The sequence below is a fragment of the Brachypodium distachyon genome, chromosome 3 (genome assembly GCF_000005505.3).
Source record: "Brachypodium distachyon strain Bd21 chromosome 3, Brachypodium_distachyon_v3.0, whole genome shotgun sequence".
NCBI classification, from domain to species: domain Eukaryota; kingdom Viridiplantae; phylum Streptophyta; class Magnoliopsida; order Poales; family Poaceae; genus Brachypodium; species Brachypodium distachyon.
Window position 1 is genome coordinate 54,953,752 of NC_016133.3, and position 21,290 is coordinate 54,975,041.

The following is a 21,290-nucleotide window of genomic DNA, read 5'->3' on the forward strand; positions in this document are numbered from 1 at the left end:
TCATGGCCATGCCGTGGCCGAGCTCGGAACTCCGGCGGCCCTTCCCCTGCTCCGACGATTTGCATCTCGATTTATTGCCCCGTCCTGCCGCCCTCGAGTTCTTGCTCGAACATGATGGGAAGGGGGGAGGGAATACCCAGCCAGAGCGCGTTCGATGTCGAACTGGACACGCCCATGGCCGCCTCCTTCTCCGGCTATGCCGCCATCCCGCACCGGTCGAGGTCCCTGTTCTGGCCGCCATGGGCTGTTGGGTGAGAGAGAGAAGGGGGGGGGGAGGGAGGCGACATTGCTGTGGAGAGGGCAGACAGAAGAAAGAAGAAAGGGGGGTTGGAATCCCACGTGCGTTGTCCCCACGTACGCCACTGCCATGTATTGCAAATGTATTTTGGAAACCGAAAATCAGGGGCACAGATCCCCAAAACAAGGTGGGCGGCTCAGATTTCGGGTGTGATTGCCACCCGGAGCAAAAAATCCGCTCTCAAAAAAGGACAACATCTCAGGCTCACCTCAGGCACTCAATTTTTTCAGGCACGATGCTCAGGATAGATACCAACCAGCCCCGAAAAGCGCCGCTGGTGTGGTGTCGATCGTGGGCGCCGTCGCGTGCGGTGCCTCCGTTGAACGGATCTGGGGGCACCACGCGGTTCCGAGCAGGGAGCTCGGGGCGACCGTTGGGGAGCTGGCCAGCGGAGGAGGCGAGGATGGATGGAGGTGGGCACGGGCTGCAGCCAGGGCCTAGGCGCGGCTAGCAGACCAGGTCCCAGCACCGGGGCCGGCGGCGCTCTTTGTCTCTGCCTCTCTTGCTCCCTCGTGTTCGTGTTTGCCCGTGTTTTCTTTGGCCGACGGCAAGGCACCCTGTGTTGGCTGGGCTGGTGGGCCGCAACGCCCCAGGCGAACCTAGTTTTTCTTTTTCTTTAGGCTGAAAATTTGGGCCACGCCCCAGGCCGTGGCCCGTGTTGCCTGGGGTCTGGCTCCGCCTACTTGATGCCATTTCCCCCCTATGGGCTATGGGATTAGAAACACACGTTGTTGTGTTGATCGAGTAGTGATCCACTACACATACAAGCTTACAGCAAGACGATGTGGTCGAGCCTGACGCAGAAGAAAAGCGCCGCTGGTGTGGTGTCGATCGTGGGCGCCGTCGCTTGCGGTGCCTCCGTCGAACGGATCTGGGGGCACCACGCGGTTCCGAGCAGGGATCTCGGGGCGACCGTAGAAGCAGCGTCGGCAAAGGATGTCGACAGCGAACGGTGGAAGTCGATCAGATCGGGAGAATCGTGGATCTTGGCGACACTGCGAACTATCGACGGTGCACTGACAGGTAGCGGTGCCACTAGAAAGAGTTTTCGCCTACTCTCATGGTAGATACAATGCTACCCAAATCTTTGTGAGGTTGCCGTTGGCATGATTGAAGTTGCAGGAAACACCCCATCATTTGTTCCATTCCAAATTTCCAAGACACGGGCATAAAGAGCCACGGGAGAGCCTTTCCACGAATTGACTTCTCTTCTCATATGTATATGCAAAATAATTGACTTCTCAAATGTATATGCAAAAGAATTGCACGAAACGTAGTTGACTCTAATTTTCTAAGAGCTAAAACTGTTCGTGCTGCCTCCTTCAAGATCAAGGACATCTTGCGGTCTGAACATGTAATCCACGTCCCCTTGCTGCTCCCTGCCAAGCAACAAGCTCTACTCCTCCTCCTCCGGATCACCATGGTGACCACTGCCAGCCTTACCCCACGGGTGCCTCTGGTATCTCCTCAGCGCCTCCAGCCTCTCCGCTACCTCCTTCATCGTTGGCCGCTCCTCGCCGCTCATGCTAACGCACCGTGCCACTAGGTTTGTGACCTCTTCTAGCGCCTCTGGCCCCATCGCCTTCCTCACTTGCTCATCTAGCAGCTCGTCCTGCCGACCGATCTTCATGGTCACCGTGAAGCTGTAAGTCGTAAGATCAAATCCGAATAGAATTAGGTTCTGGTTCATGTCTAGGTTCAGTCGGTTTAGGAATTGCAAAGGGAATCACGTGAGTTGATCCCTAGTTGTTCTCGTATTCAGTTTAGAGTAGAACTTGTTTGATTAGGACTGCATCTGGCCGTGTATAAGTATGTGTATACGGTCCCTGTAATCGTCCAACCCCAGAAAATAGAAAAAGGAAAAAAGCAAGGCTCGATACGGGCCTTTGGCTATCCAAACTCCAACCGATTTTTTCGTGTGTACGTGTGCTACTATGTGTATACGTGCGTGTGCTCTGCTTTCAGCCAGCAACCGATTAAACAGAGGAAATCGACCTAGCTTGCTTGCTGTTCGTTGTTGTCTGCGTGAGAGGAATTTGGGCTGATTTCCAACATTTGGTATCAGAGCCAAGGTTAATCCGGCAAAGCGGTCCCTAGTACACGGGAGCTATGCCGACGGATGCGGGGATGTCGGGAGCCGCGGCTGGAAGGAACTCAGCACCGGCGACGTTTCCAAGGCTCGATCGCAGCGACTACAGCATGTGGGCAATGAAAATGGAGGTGGCTATGGAATCTCAAGAGATCTGCGACGCAGTCGACCCTGGCGGTAACACGTACTCCAAAGGAGCGGCGAACTATCGCATTGATCGCCTGGCGTTGGCGGCCATCCATGCGGCTGTGCCGAACGATGTGCTACAACACCTGAAGGGGAAGAAATCTGCGAAGGATGCATGGGATACGATCAAGACCCTGCATCAAGGACACGAGCGTGTCCGGGAGGCAAACCTTCAAATCTTGCTGAAGAATTATGAGAGTTTGAAGATGGGAGAAGACGAGGCGGTCGACGCATTGGCAGCGCGTGTAACGACGCTCGTTAACGGGATCCGCGACCTAGGCGAGACACTCTCCGAGATCTCCGTGGTCAGGCGGTTCCTACGCGCGGCATCACCAAAGTATATCCAGATCGTAACCTCAATCGAGCAGTGTGTCGATCTGAAGACCCTCACGGTGGAGGACTTGGTGGGGTGCTACAAGGCGCACGATGAACGACTCCGGATGGTGTTCGGAGACGGCAAAGAGGACGAGCATCTGATGATGACCCGTGCGCAGTGGTCTGCTATGGCCGCAAGGAAAACTGGCGATTCGTCATCCTCCAGTGGAAGAAGAGATCAAGCTAAAGGAGGAGGTCGAGCACAAGCAAAGAAAGCTCCTCAAGGTACCGAGGAGAAAGGTGCGGCCCCCAAGAAAAAGTTTGATCGCAAGAAGGTTAGGTGCCACAACTGTGGAATATACGGGCACTTCAAGTCGGAGTGCCGAAAGCCACAGAAAGAGAAAGCATATATGGCCAGGGAAGAAGATGATGATCTGGCGCTGTTGATGGTAGAGATGTGCGAGCTGATGGAAGAAGGTCAAGAGGAAGTCATCGAGGAGAAGTCTGAGTCCGTAACCCTTGTTGAAAAGAAAGTCTACCTACATGATAAAGCAAGAGTGAAGGCGGGCAATGTGTGGTACCTTGACACGGGCGCTAGCAATCACATGACTGGCGACAAAACCCAATTCGCAGAGCTTAACCTAGCCGTGGGTGGCTCGGTGCGTTTTGGAGATGGTTCCATGGTGGCGATACAAGGGCGAGGCACAGTTCTTTTCGAGACAAGATTTGGCGATCACAAGGTACTAACCGACGTATATTATATCCCCAAGCTGAAAAGCAATATAATCAGTCTTGGTCAACTCGAGGAAAGGGGATGTAAAATCGTGTTAGAGGATGCGTACCTGTGGGGCTACGACCGACAACGCAAGCTGCTGATGAAGGTCAAGAGGGCAAAGAATCGCTTGTATATTCTTGACCTAGACAGAACAGAGCCGATCTGTTTGTTAGCTGGTCTTGATGATCCAGCATGGAGGTGGCACGCTCGCTACGGGCACTTGAATTTTCACTCGCTTCGATAACTCGGCCAGAAGGACATGGTGGTTGGGATGCCGACGGTGGATCATGTTGAACAAGTGTGCGATGGCTGCCTAGTAGGGAAGCAACGGCGAGCGCCGTTGCCCAGAGAACAAAGTACCGGGCAGAGAAGTTATTAGATTTGTTTCACGGTGATCTGTGTGGCCCAGTTTCACCTGCAACCCCAGCAGGCAATTGCTATTTTCTACTCGTGGTAGATGACTACAGTCGGTACATGTTGGTTGTGCTGCTTAAAACGAAAGCTCAAGCGTTTCAAGCATTCAAGAAGATCAAGATTGTTGCTGAAGTAGAAGCAGAGACAAAGTTGAAGGCTTTTCGGACTGACCGAGGAGGAGAATTCATCTCACATGAGTTTGCTGCATATTGTGAGGAACATGGCATCAAGTGGTGTTGTTGAAAGAAGGAACCAAACCGTGTTAGCAATGGCTCGAAGCATGATGAAGAGCAAAGGCTTGCCGGGGAGGTTTTGGAGAGAAGCGATGACTACAACGGTATACTTGCTAAACCGTGCACCGACGAAAAGTGTCATTGGCATGACACCCTATGAAGCTTGGTGTGGAAGAAAACCTTCGGTCGATCACCTTCGTACTTTTGGGTGCATGGCACATGTGAAGAATGTTTCTGGACATGTGGGAAAGCTGGAAGATCGGAGTAAGCCGATGATCTTGATGGGTTATGAAGCAGGCTTGAAGGGACACTCGAAGGCTTATCGTGTGTACGATCCACGAACAAGAAAAGTTCACGTGGCACGCGACGTCGTCTTTAAAGAAGAGAGGGCATGGGATTGGTCCTCAAACAAAGAAGAGAATCAACAAAATTCGGATGATATGTTTGTTGTATCTTACTCTGTCCCTGAGCATGCAGGTCATAACTGTGGAGAAGGCCACGACCATGACGCAGGTGGTGGAGATCCATCAGGAACGCCGCCGGGCCGCGGCGCTACACCGGTGTTCAGCTTCAGTAGAGCACCAGCCTCATCCTCTGCCGCGGCAGGATCCGCGGCAGGAACAGCGGCAGGAATCTCTCCTGCGGCAGGATCTGCGGCAGAAAATTCTGCCACGGCAGAAATCGCGGCAGGAAGATCTGCGTCTGCCACAACGCGAGAGACGGCAGAAAATCCCTCTGCCGCGGCAGGAGCAAGTGAAGGGGAGGATGCAGCAGCTGGTGGAGACGCTGAAACTTCTACCTTGGCAGCAACCTCTCAAAGGGCATCGACAATGGTACGATCGCCGGTGGAGACTCGGTCGCGGACGCGACGACCGACGCCCGAACGACTTCGACCTCTATCGGAGTTGTACCCTTCTCCAAAGAAGTTGATCCGCAAGACGAAGACGGTCAAGATGAAGCGCACAGCGAGGGAAAGGTGCTCGCTAAGTACTGAAGAACCAACCTCATTTGAAGAAGCTAGCGAGGAAGAAAGTTGGCGCAAGGCAATGGAGGAGGAGATGGGATCAATCCAAGATAACAAGACATGGAGCTTGGTTGATCTCCCTGCAGGGCATAAACCCATAGGCCTCAAGTGGGTATTCAAAGTGAAGAAAGACTCGAATGGCAATGTGGTAAAGCACAAAGCACGCTTGGTAGCAAAGGGCTATGTGCAGCAACAAGGCGTTGATTTTGAGGAAGTGTTCGCTCCGGTCGCAAAGATGGAATCGGTACGGTTGTTGATTGCTTTGGCCGCTCAAGAATCCTGGAAGCTGCATCATATGGATGTGAAATCAGCGTTCTTGAATGGTGACCTACAAAAAGAAGTATATGTACAACAACCTCCAGGTTTCGTCGAAGGGGGAGCGGAACATAAGGTGTTGCGACTGCACAAGGCATTGTACGGGCTACGGCAAGCACCGAGGGCATGGAACACCAAGCTGGACGCTACACTGGTGTCCCTTGGATTTGAGAAGAGTCCATTGGAGCATGCTATGTACAAACGAGGTGATGGGAAGGAACGGCTCCTAGTTGGAGTCTATGTTGATGATCTGTTGATCACGGGTGCAGATGAGAGGGAGATTGCAAGATTCAAGAAGCAGATGCTAGATCTTTTCAAGATGAGTGACCTTGGTTTGTTGAGCTACTACCTCAGGATAGAAGTATGTCAGCGAGGAGACTCAATAACTTTGTGTCAAGAAGCTTATGCAAGGAAAATCCTTGAGAAGTGCGGCATGGAAGAGTGCAATGCTACCTCAGCACCGATGGAAGCAAGGCATAAATTGAGCAAACACAGCGAAGCAGATCCTATTGATAGTACCGAATATAGAAGTATTGTGGGAAGCCTGAGATACTTGGTGAATACAAGGCCAGATTTGGCATACTCAGTTGGGATCGTTAGTCGGTTCATGGAGAACCCCACAACAGAACACTTTGCAGCGGTGAAGATGATTTTACGGTACATCAAAGGAACCCTGAATCATGGGTGTGTTTACTCAAAGAAGAAAGAGGAGAAGACACAACTAGTCGGGTACAGTGATAGTGATATGGCCGGCGACGTTGATGACCGTAAAAGTACTTCGGGCATGGCGTTTTTCCTTAGTGGACATATTGTGAGCTGGATGTCACAGAAGCAGAAGGTTGTGGCGCTATCCTCGTGTGAAGCTGAATACATTGGAGCAGCTACCGCAGCATGCCAGGGAGTGTGGCTAGAGCGATTGTTGGCTGATCTACTAAACCGAGAACCAGAAAAGTTTGAGTTGAAGATCGACAACAAGTCCACTATATCTCTGTGTAAGAATCCGGTGTTTCATGATAGAAGTAAACATATCGACACCCGGTTTCATTACATACGAGGATGCGTGGAAGAAGGCAAGCTTGATGTTGATTATATCAGTTCAGATGAACAACTGGCCGACATATTGACGAAGTCCCTCGGAAGACTGAAGTTTCAGGAGATGAGGAAGAAGATCAGCGTTCACGTTGTCAAGTAGAAGTTCGTTTTGATCTTAGAGGGAGAATGTAAGTCGTAAGATCAAATCCGAATAGAATTAGGTTCTGGTTCATGTCTAGGTTCAGTCGGTTTAGGAATTGCAAAGGGAATCACGTGAGTTGATCCCTAGTTGTTCTCGTATTCAGTTTAGAGCAGAACTTGTTTGATTAGGACTGCATCTGGCCGTGTATAAATATGTGTATACGGTTCCTGTAATCGTCCAACCCCAGAAAATAGAAAAAGGAAAAAAGCAAGGCTCGATACGGGCCTTTGGCTATCCAAACTCCAACCGATTTTTTCCAGCAACCGATTAAACAGAGGAAATCGAGCTAGCTTGCTTGCTGTTCGTTGTTGTCTGCATGAGAGGAATTTGGGCTGATTTCCAACAGAAGCGGGACACGAGGCTCCGGTCCTCCTCGGGGCCGTCGAAGTAGAGCGCCTTCTTCCCTGTGAGGAGCTCCAGCAAAACCACGCCGAAGCTGTACACGTCGCTCTTGTCAGTCAGCTGGCACGTCATGAGGTACTCCGGGTCCAGGTACCCACAGGAGCCCTGCACCAGCGTCGCGATCTCGGCCTCGTCGCTCGGCGCCAGCTTCGACGCCCCGAAGTCCGAGACCTTGGCCGTGAGGCTGCCGTCGAGCAGGATGTTGGCCGTCTTGACGTCGCCGTGGAGGATCGGTGTCGATGCCGACGAGTGCATGTACGCCAGCGCCTCCGCCGACTCCGCCGCGATCCGGAGACGGGCATCCAAGGCCTTGTCTGAATCAAGATCTTTAAGCTTGCTGCTGCTGCCATGGATGTAGTGGTAGAGCGTGCCGTTGGAGACGTACTCGTAGACGAGCATGGGCACCTCCACCTCGAGGCAGCAGCCCAGCAGCTTCACGACGTTCCGGTGGTTTATCTGGGAGAGGATCAGCATCTCCCTTGCGAACTCCTTGGTCTCGGCAGCCTCCATCATCTTGGACCTCTTGATGGCCACCACCGTATTGTCCTCCAGAACGCCCTTGTAGACGATGCCGTGGCCGCCGCGGCCCAGGACGCGGTCGACGGCGAAGTTGTCCGTCGCCTTCTCCAGCTCCTCCGTCGAGAATATCTTGAACCCGCCTCCTCCGTTGTCGGCACGCATCTGCTGCTGGAGGATGACGCCTCCGTTGTGCTCGAAGAAGCTCTGTTTTGTCTTGATGAGCTCCTCTTCTGAAGGCCCAGGTAGAGCCAGAAGCACATGAACACTGACCCGAACACGCCCACGCCGACCCCTGGATATGATCGCATTGGCAAAAGCAAGCATTGCATGCCAGATCATTAGCTAGATTGCAGGAAGATTAATTAATGACGCATGGTGATGGCCGATCGACCGATTCGGTGGATCAGTGTGTGTGTTTACCTGTAACTACTCTGAGAGCTAAGGTGAACTTGTCGTTTGGCTTGCAGCCATTCTTTGAGTATGCATCGCCACTCGTCCCCGAGGAGCATTTGCAGGTGTAGCTTCCGGGCGTGTTTGTGCAGACCCCGTAGAACGGGTACTTGTCTCTGTGTTGGCACTCGTCGATGTCTTCCGTTTGTAAACGCAAAGCAAATCAATTTCACCATCACATCAAACAAAGCCATCATCAATCTATTATCGGATTTGCTAGTTCTCAGTCGCCTCAGAAAAGCAATTTCTCAGTTAACGGTCTAAACGGTTAGATCACATGCCAAGATTCGTGTTGCAGTGAGTCCGGGATGTCAATGTATTAAAAACGTGGCATCTTCATTATGAGCAGTGTCCTCATGTTGGTATGGTGGTCATATACTCCTTTGGAGTATTTCACATAAATTTCGGTTCAGTACAGGTGCACTTTTTTAGATTAAAATTCACATAAATTTCGGTTCAATTGAAATCCTTGCAGCTGCAATTTTAATTCTTGCAGCTGCAATATTCAACATAAATTTCGGTTCCGTACACGTGCAATTTTTTAGATTAAATTTCACATAAATTCTGGTTCAATAGAAATCCTTGCAGCTGCAATTTTAATTCTTGCAGGTGCAACAATCTACGTAAATGAAATCTAGAGAGCAACAATGTGCATGCTGGGTCAAACTTGGAGCTTAAAAAAGAAAAGAGAAATCAGGCAGCACACACGCACGGGTGAACATGGGCGGACAACAAGTGAATCGATAGCTAGTTTCATGCTTAAATTAGGAGCTGCAGTGGTTGGTCGACTGAGAAATGTTTGTCTCAGTCGACTGAGACTGAGCCGCTCCCATCTATTATATACTAAAAGCAATACGAGGGGTACCGAAAGAAACCTCGGGGGGGAGCGAGCAGGGGTCAGACCCCCCTTAATGGTTCGCCCCCCTGGTTTTTGATCGTTGGCATCAGAAGTAGCAGGCTGTAGTGCTAGTGCTAATTAGCCGGAGATAGTTAATTGGTTCAACTAATTAGCTAGGCCTAATGACCTTGTGCATGCTCTGCGTACAGAACCACGGAGGGGCAAACTGGCAAAACCTAACAGCCTAGAAGAAATAGAAAAGAAAAAGGCCCATAAAGTCATAAGTCCATAGCTGAAATGTTGCCTGCTAATTGCTAAAGCGCCTCTTGCCTTCAGCATACAACTCCACGGCTTGTGTTTGCCGTGCCCTCACCTCAATTAGGTTGTTCTAAAACCTCAATTAGGTTAGATCACCGGTTCTCCATCTGCATGCACGGCCGCACTTATTGGCATTCCTGCTTCCTGCCACGTTGAGTCGCCGGATGCAGACACGCACAATTCTATAATCATGTCGTGATGCACACACCGGTAACAATTAATCTTCCAATCGCTCATCACTAGCATGTATTTACTTCTAATCAAATTATCTATTTTTAACCCTTACATGTATTGTGCTTGTGTTGCTATGCTTTACATCAACACATTACATTGAGATTTAGTTTTTTTTTCTCAAAGAAATTTAGTTTTGTTTTGTACTGAAACATTTGTACCTATGTTGATACCAATATACTAAATTGAAACTTCATATGTTGTGATGTTTCATCGTTCGTTCGATTTTTTTCACCCCCCTCATCGTCGAATCCTGGCTCCGCCCCTTGAAACCTCCACGTTAATCCACATCATCAGAATTATACAGACCGTTGGATATGAGAGTTGTAGCAAAAAACCGTTAGATCTACACGACACATAAATTTTCTTTTAAATCACGTGAACGTGAAACAATCTGATCTCTACGGCCTCCCCCGTATCTTTAACCTTAACGAACTCTGACAGTATCTTTTTCTTCCAAAAGAAAATCGTAAATTTTTAACTTGGCCGCAATGCCCTGAAGGTAATTAAATCCCAAGCCCCCCTCGGCCCCTCCCCATCGCACATCACATCGTGTCTTCCACCGATCTCTCCGGCCTCCCCGTCCGAGGAGAGCTAGCTCGCGGCCGGGCTAAAGGTCTTTGTAATCTAAGACACGTAATAGTTCCTGTACGGATGGTCAGTGGAACTAGAATAAAGCATGTACTGCTTAATTTCCTATTTGTGTTCACGGAAACGAATGCATGGTCCTTAAGCTGCTTCGTTTAAGTAATTGTACTCCATTTTGGTATTGTATTAAGAAAAAAAAATACTCCCTCCGATCCATATTACTTATCAAAATATTATATGTATCTAGATGCTTTTTAATCATAAATACATCGGGAGAATGCCCTCCTTTTTGAAAAAAACATAGATACATCCATATTAATTTGTACAAATTTGAGACAGGTAATATGGGTCGGAGGGAGTAGTACTATTCACGTTCCAGCCGTATAGATTTAAAATTATTCTGAGTACCGGCCTGCATAGAGTGCTTCCTCAAGAGTAGCCATTTATTCATAGTGAACTGAACTCTATCAGTTATAATCTACTTCCTCCGTCCCATATTAAGTGTTTCAAATTTGCCCAAATATGGATGTGTCTATACCTAAACGTGTCACTTAATATGGGACGGATTGAGTATATTTTTGCAGGAGTGGGTTATTACCGGGTATTAAAAAAAACTTTAGCAATTATCTACGTTCTTAATATAAATGTAAAAAGTTTTAACTTTGTCCTAAGTCAAACTTCTTAAACTTTGACCAAATTTATGGCAAAAATATATCACCTAGAATATGAAATAAGTATACTATGAAAATATATCGTGATAGATTTAGTAAAACAATTTTATATTTTTAGATGTTGGTAGATTTTTCTTAACTTGGTCAAATATTAAGAAGTTTGACTTACGACAAACTTAGAACTTCTTACAACTAGAAACGGACTATATATCAATACATGACCCCCAAATTTTAACTTTGATTACTAATTAACATCATGTACGAGCGACTGGTTGTCTAATGAACAAAAAAACTTACTAATCAAATACGCCTACAAACACACAAAAACAAACATGATAATTTATCATCAAAAAATATCAGCAACAAATATAGTCTGACATACATACGACCTATCAGTGCAAACAAGTGATTGACCAATTCAACACGTGAACTTTAATTTTTTTTGTACATATATGATTTATAAACCACAAATGGTCAATCGCATCGGGCAGGGATTGTCATCTCACAAATCTTTTGGACTATATATAGTTCTAGATGCACAACTAAATATCGTACAAACAATCAATTAGTTTGGACGCAAATGTTGATCGACCAACCAAGCTCGCATTGTAAACTTAAAATTGTCGATTGCGATCTAGAACACATAAAAATAAAAAGTTGTGTCATCTTAAAAACTTGGTATAATTTCGTACTTCTACGTGTAGTGTGATTAGTTAGATCTACTTTTGTATATGTATGTATTTTAGCTGATCTCCTTTATATCGATTAATATCCAAACTTCATTTGAATGTATATGGTTTAGTGAGTTTATTAGTTCTGTGTTTGTAACAACCATCATGCTCATGATCCACGCACTTTTCTTCTGCTCCACTAGCACATATAAGTGGCACACACCTTATATATTTGGTGTTTTTTAAAATTGTACATCAAAATATCAGTGAAGATGTTTGCGGGGGACACCATGCTAGCTAGTTTAAGTAAATATTACTTCTTCCATTTCTAAATATAAGAAGTATTAAGTTTGTCCTAGGTCAAACTTCTTCAAGTTTGACAAAATTTATAGAAAAATGTACTACATTTGAAAATACAAATTGGTTTTATTGGATGCGCCATTATATATGTATTTTCATGGTATGCTTTAGTAGATCATAGTAGAATTTTCTATAAACTTAATCAGATGAAAAAAAGTTTGACTTAACAGAAAAAGTTACGACTTCTAGTATTTAGGAAAAGATAAAGTAGTGTGTCAGCAAGTGAGGATGGATGCCTGCACGTACGTACCTGTGCATCCACCGTCGAGGTAGGGGTTGCCGTCGTATCCCTTCGGAGCAGCTGCAGCGGTAACCGGGGCCATTGGTGGCGTCGACGCAGTCGCTGCGCGCGCTCCGGCAGGCGAAGTCGGTGGTGTTGCGCCTGGCGGCGCTGCAGTTGCCGACGTTCCATCAGGAAGACGTAGCGGCAGGACGTGGCGTTTCTGGCGAAGTCTTGCTGCTGCTGCCCCTGGAAGTCGTGCTGGTACGGCTCGAAGAAGTCGAGGCCGGGCGGGATGGCGCTCTGGCAGCACCCGGACGCCCGTGCAGGCGCTCGGCATGGCGTTCTGCGAGGGGCGGCACACGGAGATGCACCCGCTCACGTAGTAGCCGGCGCCGTCCACGAAGTAGCCGAGGTTGGGGCAGCCCAGCGCCACCAGCCGGTTCTTGGCGGCCGAGATGCGGTGGGAGCATGCAAGACTTTTCAGTCTTGACGCGGATGTGGTCGCTATAGTTGATTAGTCATCAGGAAGAAAGCTGGTTTGACTTGGCTGGTCTTCAATGGCATGGTTATGGCCGTATGCATCGGTTTGATTCAGAGGCCGAGCTTTTTCACTTTTCGAAAAAAATGCCATCTCCAAATTCAGATCTAGTTGATCCGGTGCGATCGAGATAACCTGCCCATCTCTAAATTCGCGTTGCGGGTACCAGCTCTCTCTGAACCTTTTGCAGGAGAACAATTTCCTCCAGAAAAATCAAGGAATCTATGCAACTGGTTCAAAAGTTCAATGCATGGTGGCCATATAATAATATGGCCTGCAATTTTTTTTCTTCCATCTGGGATTTCTTCCCTTTTCATTACGAAAATAACGGGAATACAAAGTCTCCAACGAAACCAGATACAGGATTGAGAGATCAGGGGAGAAAGCAAAAGGCAGGAAACCCGCTGACGAGCGACTACGGGACAAAAATCTGCTCCTAACTACAGCCCTAACAGAGTTTTTTTTTTTTTTTTGCGGGGAGCGCTGACTACAGCCCCAACAGAGTAAGCTGATGAAAAAGTGCAGCAGTAAGCTGAGTAATATGGCCTGCAATTTGATGTCGGCTTCAAGTGATTGATCCTTTGGAAGGGCCAAGAATGCTTCGTCCAAACGAAAAAAGTGCAGCAGTAAGCAATGTTCATCATCACCGGGTTTCAAATATCATGGAGCGCAATGTGCATCGTTGTTCTAACCAGAAAACTAAACAACCATCATCTAGCTCCACATGAACCAGATGCACATAAACGGAAAAGTACCCCCCACACTGTGCGTTCTGGCTATTGTACGTTTACGTCGCTGGAGATCTTATAGCATCAATTTGAATCAGAAAAGAAGATCGCCATAACACTTTTTTTTTCTTCTGCTCAGAGGTTAAATCAAATCGACCGCGAGAAGTCTGGCCTGCTGCCAATCTCAACAGAGGGAGGGAGAGAGGAAACCGAAGGAAGCAGAGCCGTGTGTAAGTGTAACTGTGTTTCATCCCCACTGAGATAGCTCAAGATGGGCCGCGGCCCACTTTTTTCTTGGTAGGTAAGTCTGGCCTGTTTTATATCCGGGGAAGAGCGTGGATAGCTCAAGCTGGGCCGCGGCCCACTTTATCCTTCCTCCGCTACTGGGCGTCCCTCTCTTAAGTCATATAGTCTGCAGGCTACTTTGTCACTAATTTATATACTTCCTCCGTCCTGAAATAAACGTGCATTTATAGATTATACAAATTCTCATCACTTATTTTAAAATAGATGGAGCATATTTACTTTTGTGGGGAGGAATTGATATCAATATGATGCTAGAATTTTTCTGGTTACCACCGAAACAACATTTTGCCTGGTACTTGTGATGCATTTAAAAGAAAAGATGAGTGTCTTTTTATTTGAAAAATGAAACCAAATCCTTCAAAAACATTGGAACAACAAAAACAAAGATGCATGTGATCACTATGACGGGATACTTGCTTAAGGTGCCTCAGGCTTGGGATCATTGGAAAACCAAAATACATTCTCACGTACCCAAAAGCTATTAATTATATTTCGAATTTGGTTTGCCAGAGTAAGTTTAATGATTGATTTATACTATCTCAGAGGTGTGCAGTTGCAGATCTGAAGTACTCCGTAGCAGTTAAATGTGGACGACAATCACTGTACTTCATGCTCTCCTGTGTACAGTACACATGCGCACCGTGGCATGTGGGAGATGCATGCTTGGACGCAGGCCTTCAAAGGAATCCCATCTCTCATGTCACAACTTCCCGTTCTCTCTTTGGTCCGTCTAGAGCAATGCGTGTCGACCCCCGTTGTACCTGTACATGCAGATCATAAAACCCCTACAGGTACCCAGCTAGCTAGCCAATAAAATTCTTTGCGCCAGCAAGAAACAAATTACAAGGGGGTTGTTTCATTTTTTTTAGAAACTCAGTATAAACGCAAACGCTCACAACACATGCGTACACTTACTTCTATGAACGCATACCCTACCCCTATGAGCACCTTCGAGAGACTGAGCCGGCAGATCTTAAAAGATTAACGAAGTCGGTTAAATTTTGGAATAAATTCAGGTTAATGTTAGCACCCATGTCAAGTGTAGAAATTGAACCTGGATGGACTGATTTCATCACAAGGAACTAGAGCACCTGAGTTATGCTCAGTTCACGGTTGCTCAATTTCAGTAGTAACCGCAATACCATTTCCACATAGTCCACTATAGGATGTATAGGCTATCACATTAATAAATCGCCGTACATAAGTTGATCTGTCACACGGATCGATTCTGTAGAGAGTACTGTTATTGACAGATGTATGTGCTGCTAGTAAACATGTATGAAAATAGTCTAACACTAACGGTAAGTTTAGTACAATTATTGTAGCATACACTATAAGCCAATAGTTATGTATACTATTTAACAAAAATCGACTATGTATGGCACTATAATAACAAAAGGTGTACTATATACGGTGGAATATTGATCTACTATTCTGTTAGAGCATGACTGTGCATGTGTCCAATTAGTTAATTGTTTGAGACGAATGTACATTTAGCACTTGCAATTCCCATGGCAACTAGTAGATAGAGTGCAACTACTTGTGGACTTCAGAGTACAATTGGAAGGTACTATATATTGTGTGGCCTAGCCGTGTTCGTGTAACAAATTAGTAAGAGATCTACGCGTGATAGGAGTTGGAACTTGGAAGACTAATGCGAGAGGAGTAGGTAGACTCTGTGATATCACCAACAGTAGCCATGTCCTGGATACAAACACCGGATCTATCCATCCACCTATCAGTGTTACTGCTAGTAACTACAGTCTACATCATCGAATATTTGTTACTTGAGGCTCAGCACTTTTCAGCAGTATGCCACTGCATGTGCTCCCCAAAAAGAAAAATCGAAGAAAATTCAGGGAAAAAAAAGTAAAGTTGGATAGCTATGTGCATCTACAATAATTTCGCCAAGAAATCGCATTTCGCACATGTGAATTATTTGTCGATTTAATATTCTCCTGAACTCACTATATATCTCCACGAATTCTTTACATCGTCCATCCCATTCACCCTACAGTAATTTTTCAGGGTAATGAGTCCATATGTTAGAATTTGTACTTGTTCTCTGTTTTCCTTTTTTTTTCTAGGAGTGATGGCAGCAGAGAAACGTTAATTTTCCTGATCAGCGAGTTGAAATCACGTTTTTTTAATTCAGCTGCTGGAAATAAGATAAGAGAAACAGATTTGTTTCTCTCGCTGTTTTATGGTGTAATTTTTCATTAAATGGTCCTTTCTTAAGCTTAATTGCAGTTTTTGGCCCTTTTCACTAAAAAAAAAATTGATTTCTGCCACCCCTGTGTCGATGCCATCTCAACTGGTGTGACCAATACAAGTGTGGGCACCAACCGAACCGAACATGCGGCCATTTTCGTATTATCGATGCATTCGGCCCCTTGATCAGACCTAATTATGCTTTAAAAGGGGCCATTTAAGTAAAAGTTACACCTGCTGGCGGTGTGTCCGTGTGTGTGCATGCGCGCGCGCGCCATGTCTACCTGCGGTGCCTGAGTTTCATGGTGCATGCCTGCCGTAAATTCTTCGATCCCAGGTCAGTACAAGGATCAGAGGAGCAGCCAGAACCACCAGCATGAACCAATAGAATGGAGGCGTACGTACGTAGAATTTCACATTTTCTGGTAGCTTAAGTCTTCATAATTTTAAGAACCACATTTTTTATGGCAGTAGTCACAAAACCACAGTTGTTGCTAACAGTTTCACAAAACCACAACTCTTTTAGGACAGGGAGTCTCAAAAAACCCTAATCTCGATGATTAGTCGGCTTGATGGTGTTTCTGACGGCCCGAACCCACAAGTCAGTTGCCACGTCAGCTTCCCCGATCCGTCTCCAGTGCCACCCGGGCCCACAAATCAGTTGCCACGTCAGCCTCCCCGACTCGTCTCCAATGCCACGGTCCACAAGTCAGTTGTCACGTCAACCTCCCTGACCCGTCTCGACCCAATGCCACGTTGTGGGCTCGGGTCATCAGAAACACCATCAAGCCACCTAAAATTATCGAGATTAGGGTTTTTTGAGACTCCCTGTACCAAGAGTTGTGGTTTTGTGAGACTGTTAGTAACAACTGTGGTTTTGTGAGACCACTGCCACAGAAAGTGTGGTTCTGTGAAATTTCCTCTAATTTTTAATTACCGGGCTAGCTGAATTAAACTTCATTTTCATTGTGCAAATGACTGAACTTCCACATATTTAATATGCATGCAAGTTAGAAAAAAATGAAATGGTAGAAAAATGGAAAGCTTGTTATGATCATGCGTGTGTTTTTCCATTCAAAGAAGGTTTGCGGCATTACGTACGTGATTGTAATGAGAAAGTACAATCTTTTACGCTAGCTGATCAAGCTTTCTCCGTATATACGATCAAATGCATGTTAATTTGTACACACAATGCATGCATTTTGATGCATGTATACGTACCATGCGTGAATGTACGTACCCAGACAGTTCCGTTTCGGCAAATGAGTTCTATTTCATACGAATATAGCATTATCTACGTAAAGCGAGCATAACCTATATATATAGTACAATTCATGCATGTACATGCATGTGTATCTATCCAATTATAAGGTTGAAAATGATTATTTACTACAAAGACGCTGCTAACTATATATAATTAACACCACTATAAGAGTATATTGAATGAGAAACCAACAAAGGAAATTGCCTCACGCAAATGCATGGTTCATGCATACAAAACAGAAGGTTGTGCTTAGACATGATTCTATGCTAACTCAAAAGAAAATCAATTACTGTACCGAGACTTTGCTAAATGCCGAAACAGGTTGTGCCGGGGCATGCAGTTCAAATAACCCGGACGATTCATAATTTTGAACATGCATCAATAAATGCTCGGTTCAAAGAATCATGCACCAATGAAATTGCACCTACTAGAAATAACAATTTTAATAAATACTTGTAGTTTATTTAAATTATTGACCAATGGAAAAACATTTTTACAAATAGATAAACTTCACAAGATGTAATTAACTTACTCCTACTAAATTTGAAAGGGAAGTACTAGTACAAGACGAGATAAGTGCACTATTTGTATAGCCATACCTATAACTTATAAGTACTCCATTAGCTTTATCATTTAATTCACGAGTTATATATTGGGTGTCGACCACTTCATTCAGAATGTAGAATTGAGTTTTTTTTTTAACACAATACAAGAGCCCGGACCATCTGGAGCCAGTGCAACAGTTTCAGTCAAGGAGGCAAATAGTCAAAAATATCTACACTACTGTTCAGAGATAGACTGAAACCATCAATCAGGCAAACTTTGTTTTGAATGGCCTATGTGTATGAATCAGACATCAATACATTGACAAAAGGCTAAGGCCACGTGTAAAAAGAATTATCCTACAATTCGAAAATGAGCTACCCTATTAAACTAGCAGCAGTAGATTCATCTTGTTTGGTTGTTTCCGGAGGGAAAACAAAGGTATATGATCTATAAACAACTAGCCTTATCAAAGTAGCAGAAGGAATAGGAAAGATTTTGTATGTTCTCTCTCCATATCAAAACCCTCTTCTCACAACTATGCATTGAAGGGACAGGCAAAATCTAAGATAGTGATGGATGCTAAGGCCCAAGAAGGCAAGAACTGTTTAAACAGGAATTTGAATGTGCTCTAGACTCTTGACTAACATACATAGTTTTCAGGCAAAAAGAATAAAGTGTGAGGCACTAACAAAGATAGCAAATTAACTTTAACCACAAAGAGAATATCGGTTATATTTAGTTTTTTCCTCAACTTGACCATTGATTGAGTGCATATGATTGAAAAATAATAATATAAATGTGTGTTCTCTACTCCATTAGGAAAGGGACAAGTCAAGACAAATCAAGCCAAATCCAATAGGCCTAACATGAACAAGGAAAGGGAGCCAGGAGCATCAAAGCATGGGCTAAAATAGGGGCTGCCAAATTGTATTGAAACCTTATATATTTCTAGGGTCTGCCCGTCTTCTTTTTTCCTGCTCTTTTGAAAAGACTACCCTCTTTCTTGCTTCTTTTGCTTGTTTCCTCATCTATGTGCTAACTTTTGCAGATTTTTGCACTGCAAATGTGAAGCTGGCTGCAGATAGCTAGTACTATATGTCTTTCAAACTGGCACTACATTGTCCTTGCATATATATAAAGATCGAGGAAAGAGCAAGCAATACATTTGCAATTTTAGTGCCTAGGTACCACGGATCAAAGGAAACAAACCATAACATATAACATTTTTTGTGTTCCAAGAAAAGTAGACATTTTATTTTTAAATAAGACAAGTACACAAACACACATGTTGTTCCTGTCTTTAGCTACCATGGCAAAAATCAGTCCCCTATGCCTTTTTGGCTCTCCTAACAAAGGGGCAACCACCAGCAGTATAGTAGACATGAATGAATGAAGCATTGCATGCTGCCAACACAAAAGTAGTACTTGTGCCTTAATTAGCAAATCTAGCTGTTACAAGAGCAAATTCTAAAGAGATGCTACCACACCAGCAAGCTAGCTGCTTTTTTGTTCTTGCCAATGTCTCCCAAGGCCAAAACGACTCACTAGGAATAACTCCAACTAGCTAGAGATTCTCAAGGTGCTAGCTAGCAAACCAAACAAAATCAAACATCTAATCGGCCAATTCCATCGACCAAAATTAAGCCAGAGAAAAAATTAACAGAAATAAATTAGTGCGCTCACGAATGACGACGACCTTACTTGAGAAGTAAAACAAACAATGGAAATCAAGAAGGGGGAGAAATCTTTTGCAAAATGCAAGAAAAGGCGAAGAACAATCTAGCTATCCTCTTGTGTTGAACCAGCCAGCAGCACTACTTGCATTCCAAGAAGCGAAGGAAGGAACTTCTTGTGTGCTAGCTAGCTGTGCTCAGATGGACGCGCGCCCGCAGATTGCCATCATGGAAGGATCCCCTAAGCAGCTAGTAGGAAGAACGAACGAACGAGCGAACTCACGGCATGATGAAGTGCGGCGCGTCCGGCGGGCCAGGATGCGGCGGCGGCGGGCTTCCCTCGGACGACGGCCCACCGCCGCCGCCTGCCGCGGACCCGGACCCGGACCCGGACGCCGAAGACGGCTTCTTGCGCTTCTTCTTCTCGTAGCTGATCCCCCTGGCCCTGGCCTGCGTCTCGCGGACCTCGCGCAGGTACAGCCTGACGGCCCTGGCCCCGAACGGGTTCATCTCCGGGGTGCCGCCGTTCTCTTCGTAGGCGGCCCGGAGGCGGCCGATGAGCGCGTCCAGGGAGCCCCAGGCCTGCCGCAGCGGGCACGGGCATGGCGCCGGCGGGTTGGGGTGGCCGTAGAAGGGGCACATGGGGGTGTGCACCTTGGTCTTGCCGAACTGGTCCATGTACTTGAGGAACTCCAGCACGTGCGCGCCGCTGCACCGGGACAGGGACAGCGGCGGGCGGTGGTTCCGGAGGTACTGCCCGAACGTGTTCCAGTCGCGCCGCTTCTGCGACTCGTAGCGGCTTAGCGAGGGGGAGGAGCCTGAGGGGGACGCGGATGAGGTGGCGCCGGCGGCTGAGGAGGAGGACGAGCCGGCGCCGCCGGAGCCGGAGAAGATGGCGGCGCCGCCCGGGCCCAGGAAGAAGGCGTCCGGGGTGGGGTTCGTGTCCGGCGCCGATGGTTCTTGGCCCGGGATCATGTGATGATGGTGGTGGTGGTGGTGATGGTGGTGATCCATGGTTGGTTACTAGCTCTTCTTCTTCACTAAAGCTTCACGATTTCTCTACCTCCTTTGCTTGGTTCCCTGCGCAATGCAAAACAAGAACAAAAGATGCATCATTTCTTGCTCCGATTCGAGCTATCTACCCATCCGGCCGGCTAGGTCAGGAGATCGAACGACCGATCCAAGAGAGAACCTTTAATTAATTAAAGCCAGGAGATTTGCATACCGGAAGGAATCTGGCCCTGGCTTCTGAGTTCTGATCCAGTACTCGATCGATCTCCGCCGCGCGCGCGTACGTGTGCAGCCGCACGAGCGTTTCTCAGGAATCTCCGACGGTTGCTAGGTAGCTGCTAGGTGGTGAGTGAATCGAGTGATCCAATCATGTGCCCACTCCAGCCGAGAGCAACAGCAGGAGCCCGAGGAATGCCATGTTCAGGTGGTCAAGTCATCCTTGGGAGAGGGAGGGAGAAGGGGATGGATGAACAGTGGACGGTGTGGCGGCAGGGCTGGAGGATCGATCGAGATGGGGTGGATGGGATGGATGGCCTGGGGGAGATATAGGTTTTAACCTTTTAGCTAGCAGGCAGCGGTGTGGTCTGCTCTGTCTGAGAGGAGGAGGGGTGGTATAGTAAAAATACTAGTAGTAGCGACAGGGGGTGGTAGGGTAGAGTATAGCTTGGTAGCTCTAGACAGAGAGGAAGAGAGAAAGTGGTAGGAAAGCAACAGGAGGGCTCACTGAATCACTGTATCTTTTTTTTGAAAAAGTTTAAGGGTACGTTTGATTGGTTTTGGTTTAATTGCCTTTGTCGTGTTACTCTCTAAATTCCTTTCTCCAAAACTTGCACCGCCTAATTTGAATTATATGCCATAT

At 46.5% G+C, this 21,290-nt stretch overlaps 1 protein-coding gene and 1 pseudogene across 1 annotated transcript; both read right to left on the minus strand.

The window, feature by feature from the left end:
- Positions 1-1,589: 1,589 nt before the first annotated feature.
- Positions 1,590-12,835, minus strand: LOC100836359 (annotated as a pseudogene).
- A 6,317-nt stretch (positions 12,836-19,152) lies between these two features.
- Positions 19,153-21,001, minus strand: LOC100836663 (protein G1-like6). Its single transcript, XM_003572875.4, has 2 exons — positions 20,646-21,001; positions 19,153-20,500 (listed from the first exon to the last, which is right to left on the minus strand). Exon 2 carries the CDS (start codon positions 20,432-20,434, stop codon positions 19,700-19,702), a length of 735 nt encoding a protein of 244 aa, XP_003572923.1. The 5' UTR covers positions 20,435-20,500; positions 20,646-21,001; the 3' UTR covers positions 19,153-19,699.
- Positions 21,002-21,290: the final 289 nt, after the last annotated feature.

Bases quoted from the DNA above. Each gene is read 5' to 3' on its own strand.
- LOC100836663 (XM_003572875.4), bottom strand. From the start codon at position 20,434: ATGGATCACCACCATCACCACCACCACCACCATCATCACATGATCCCG.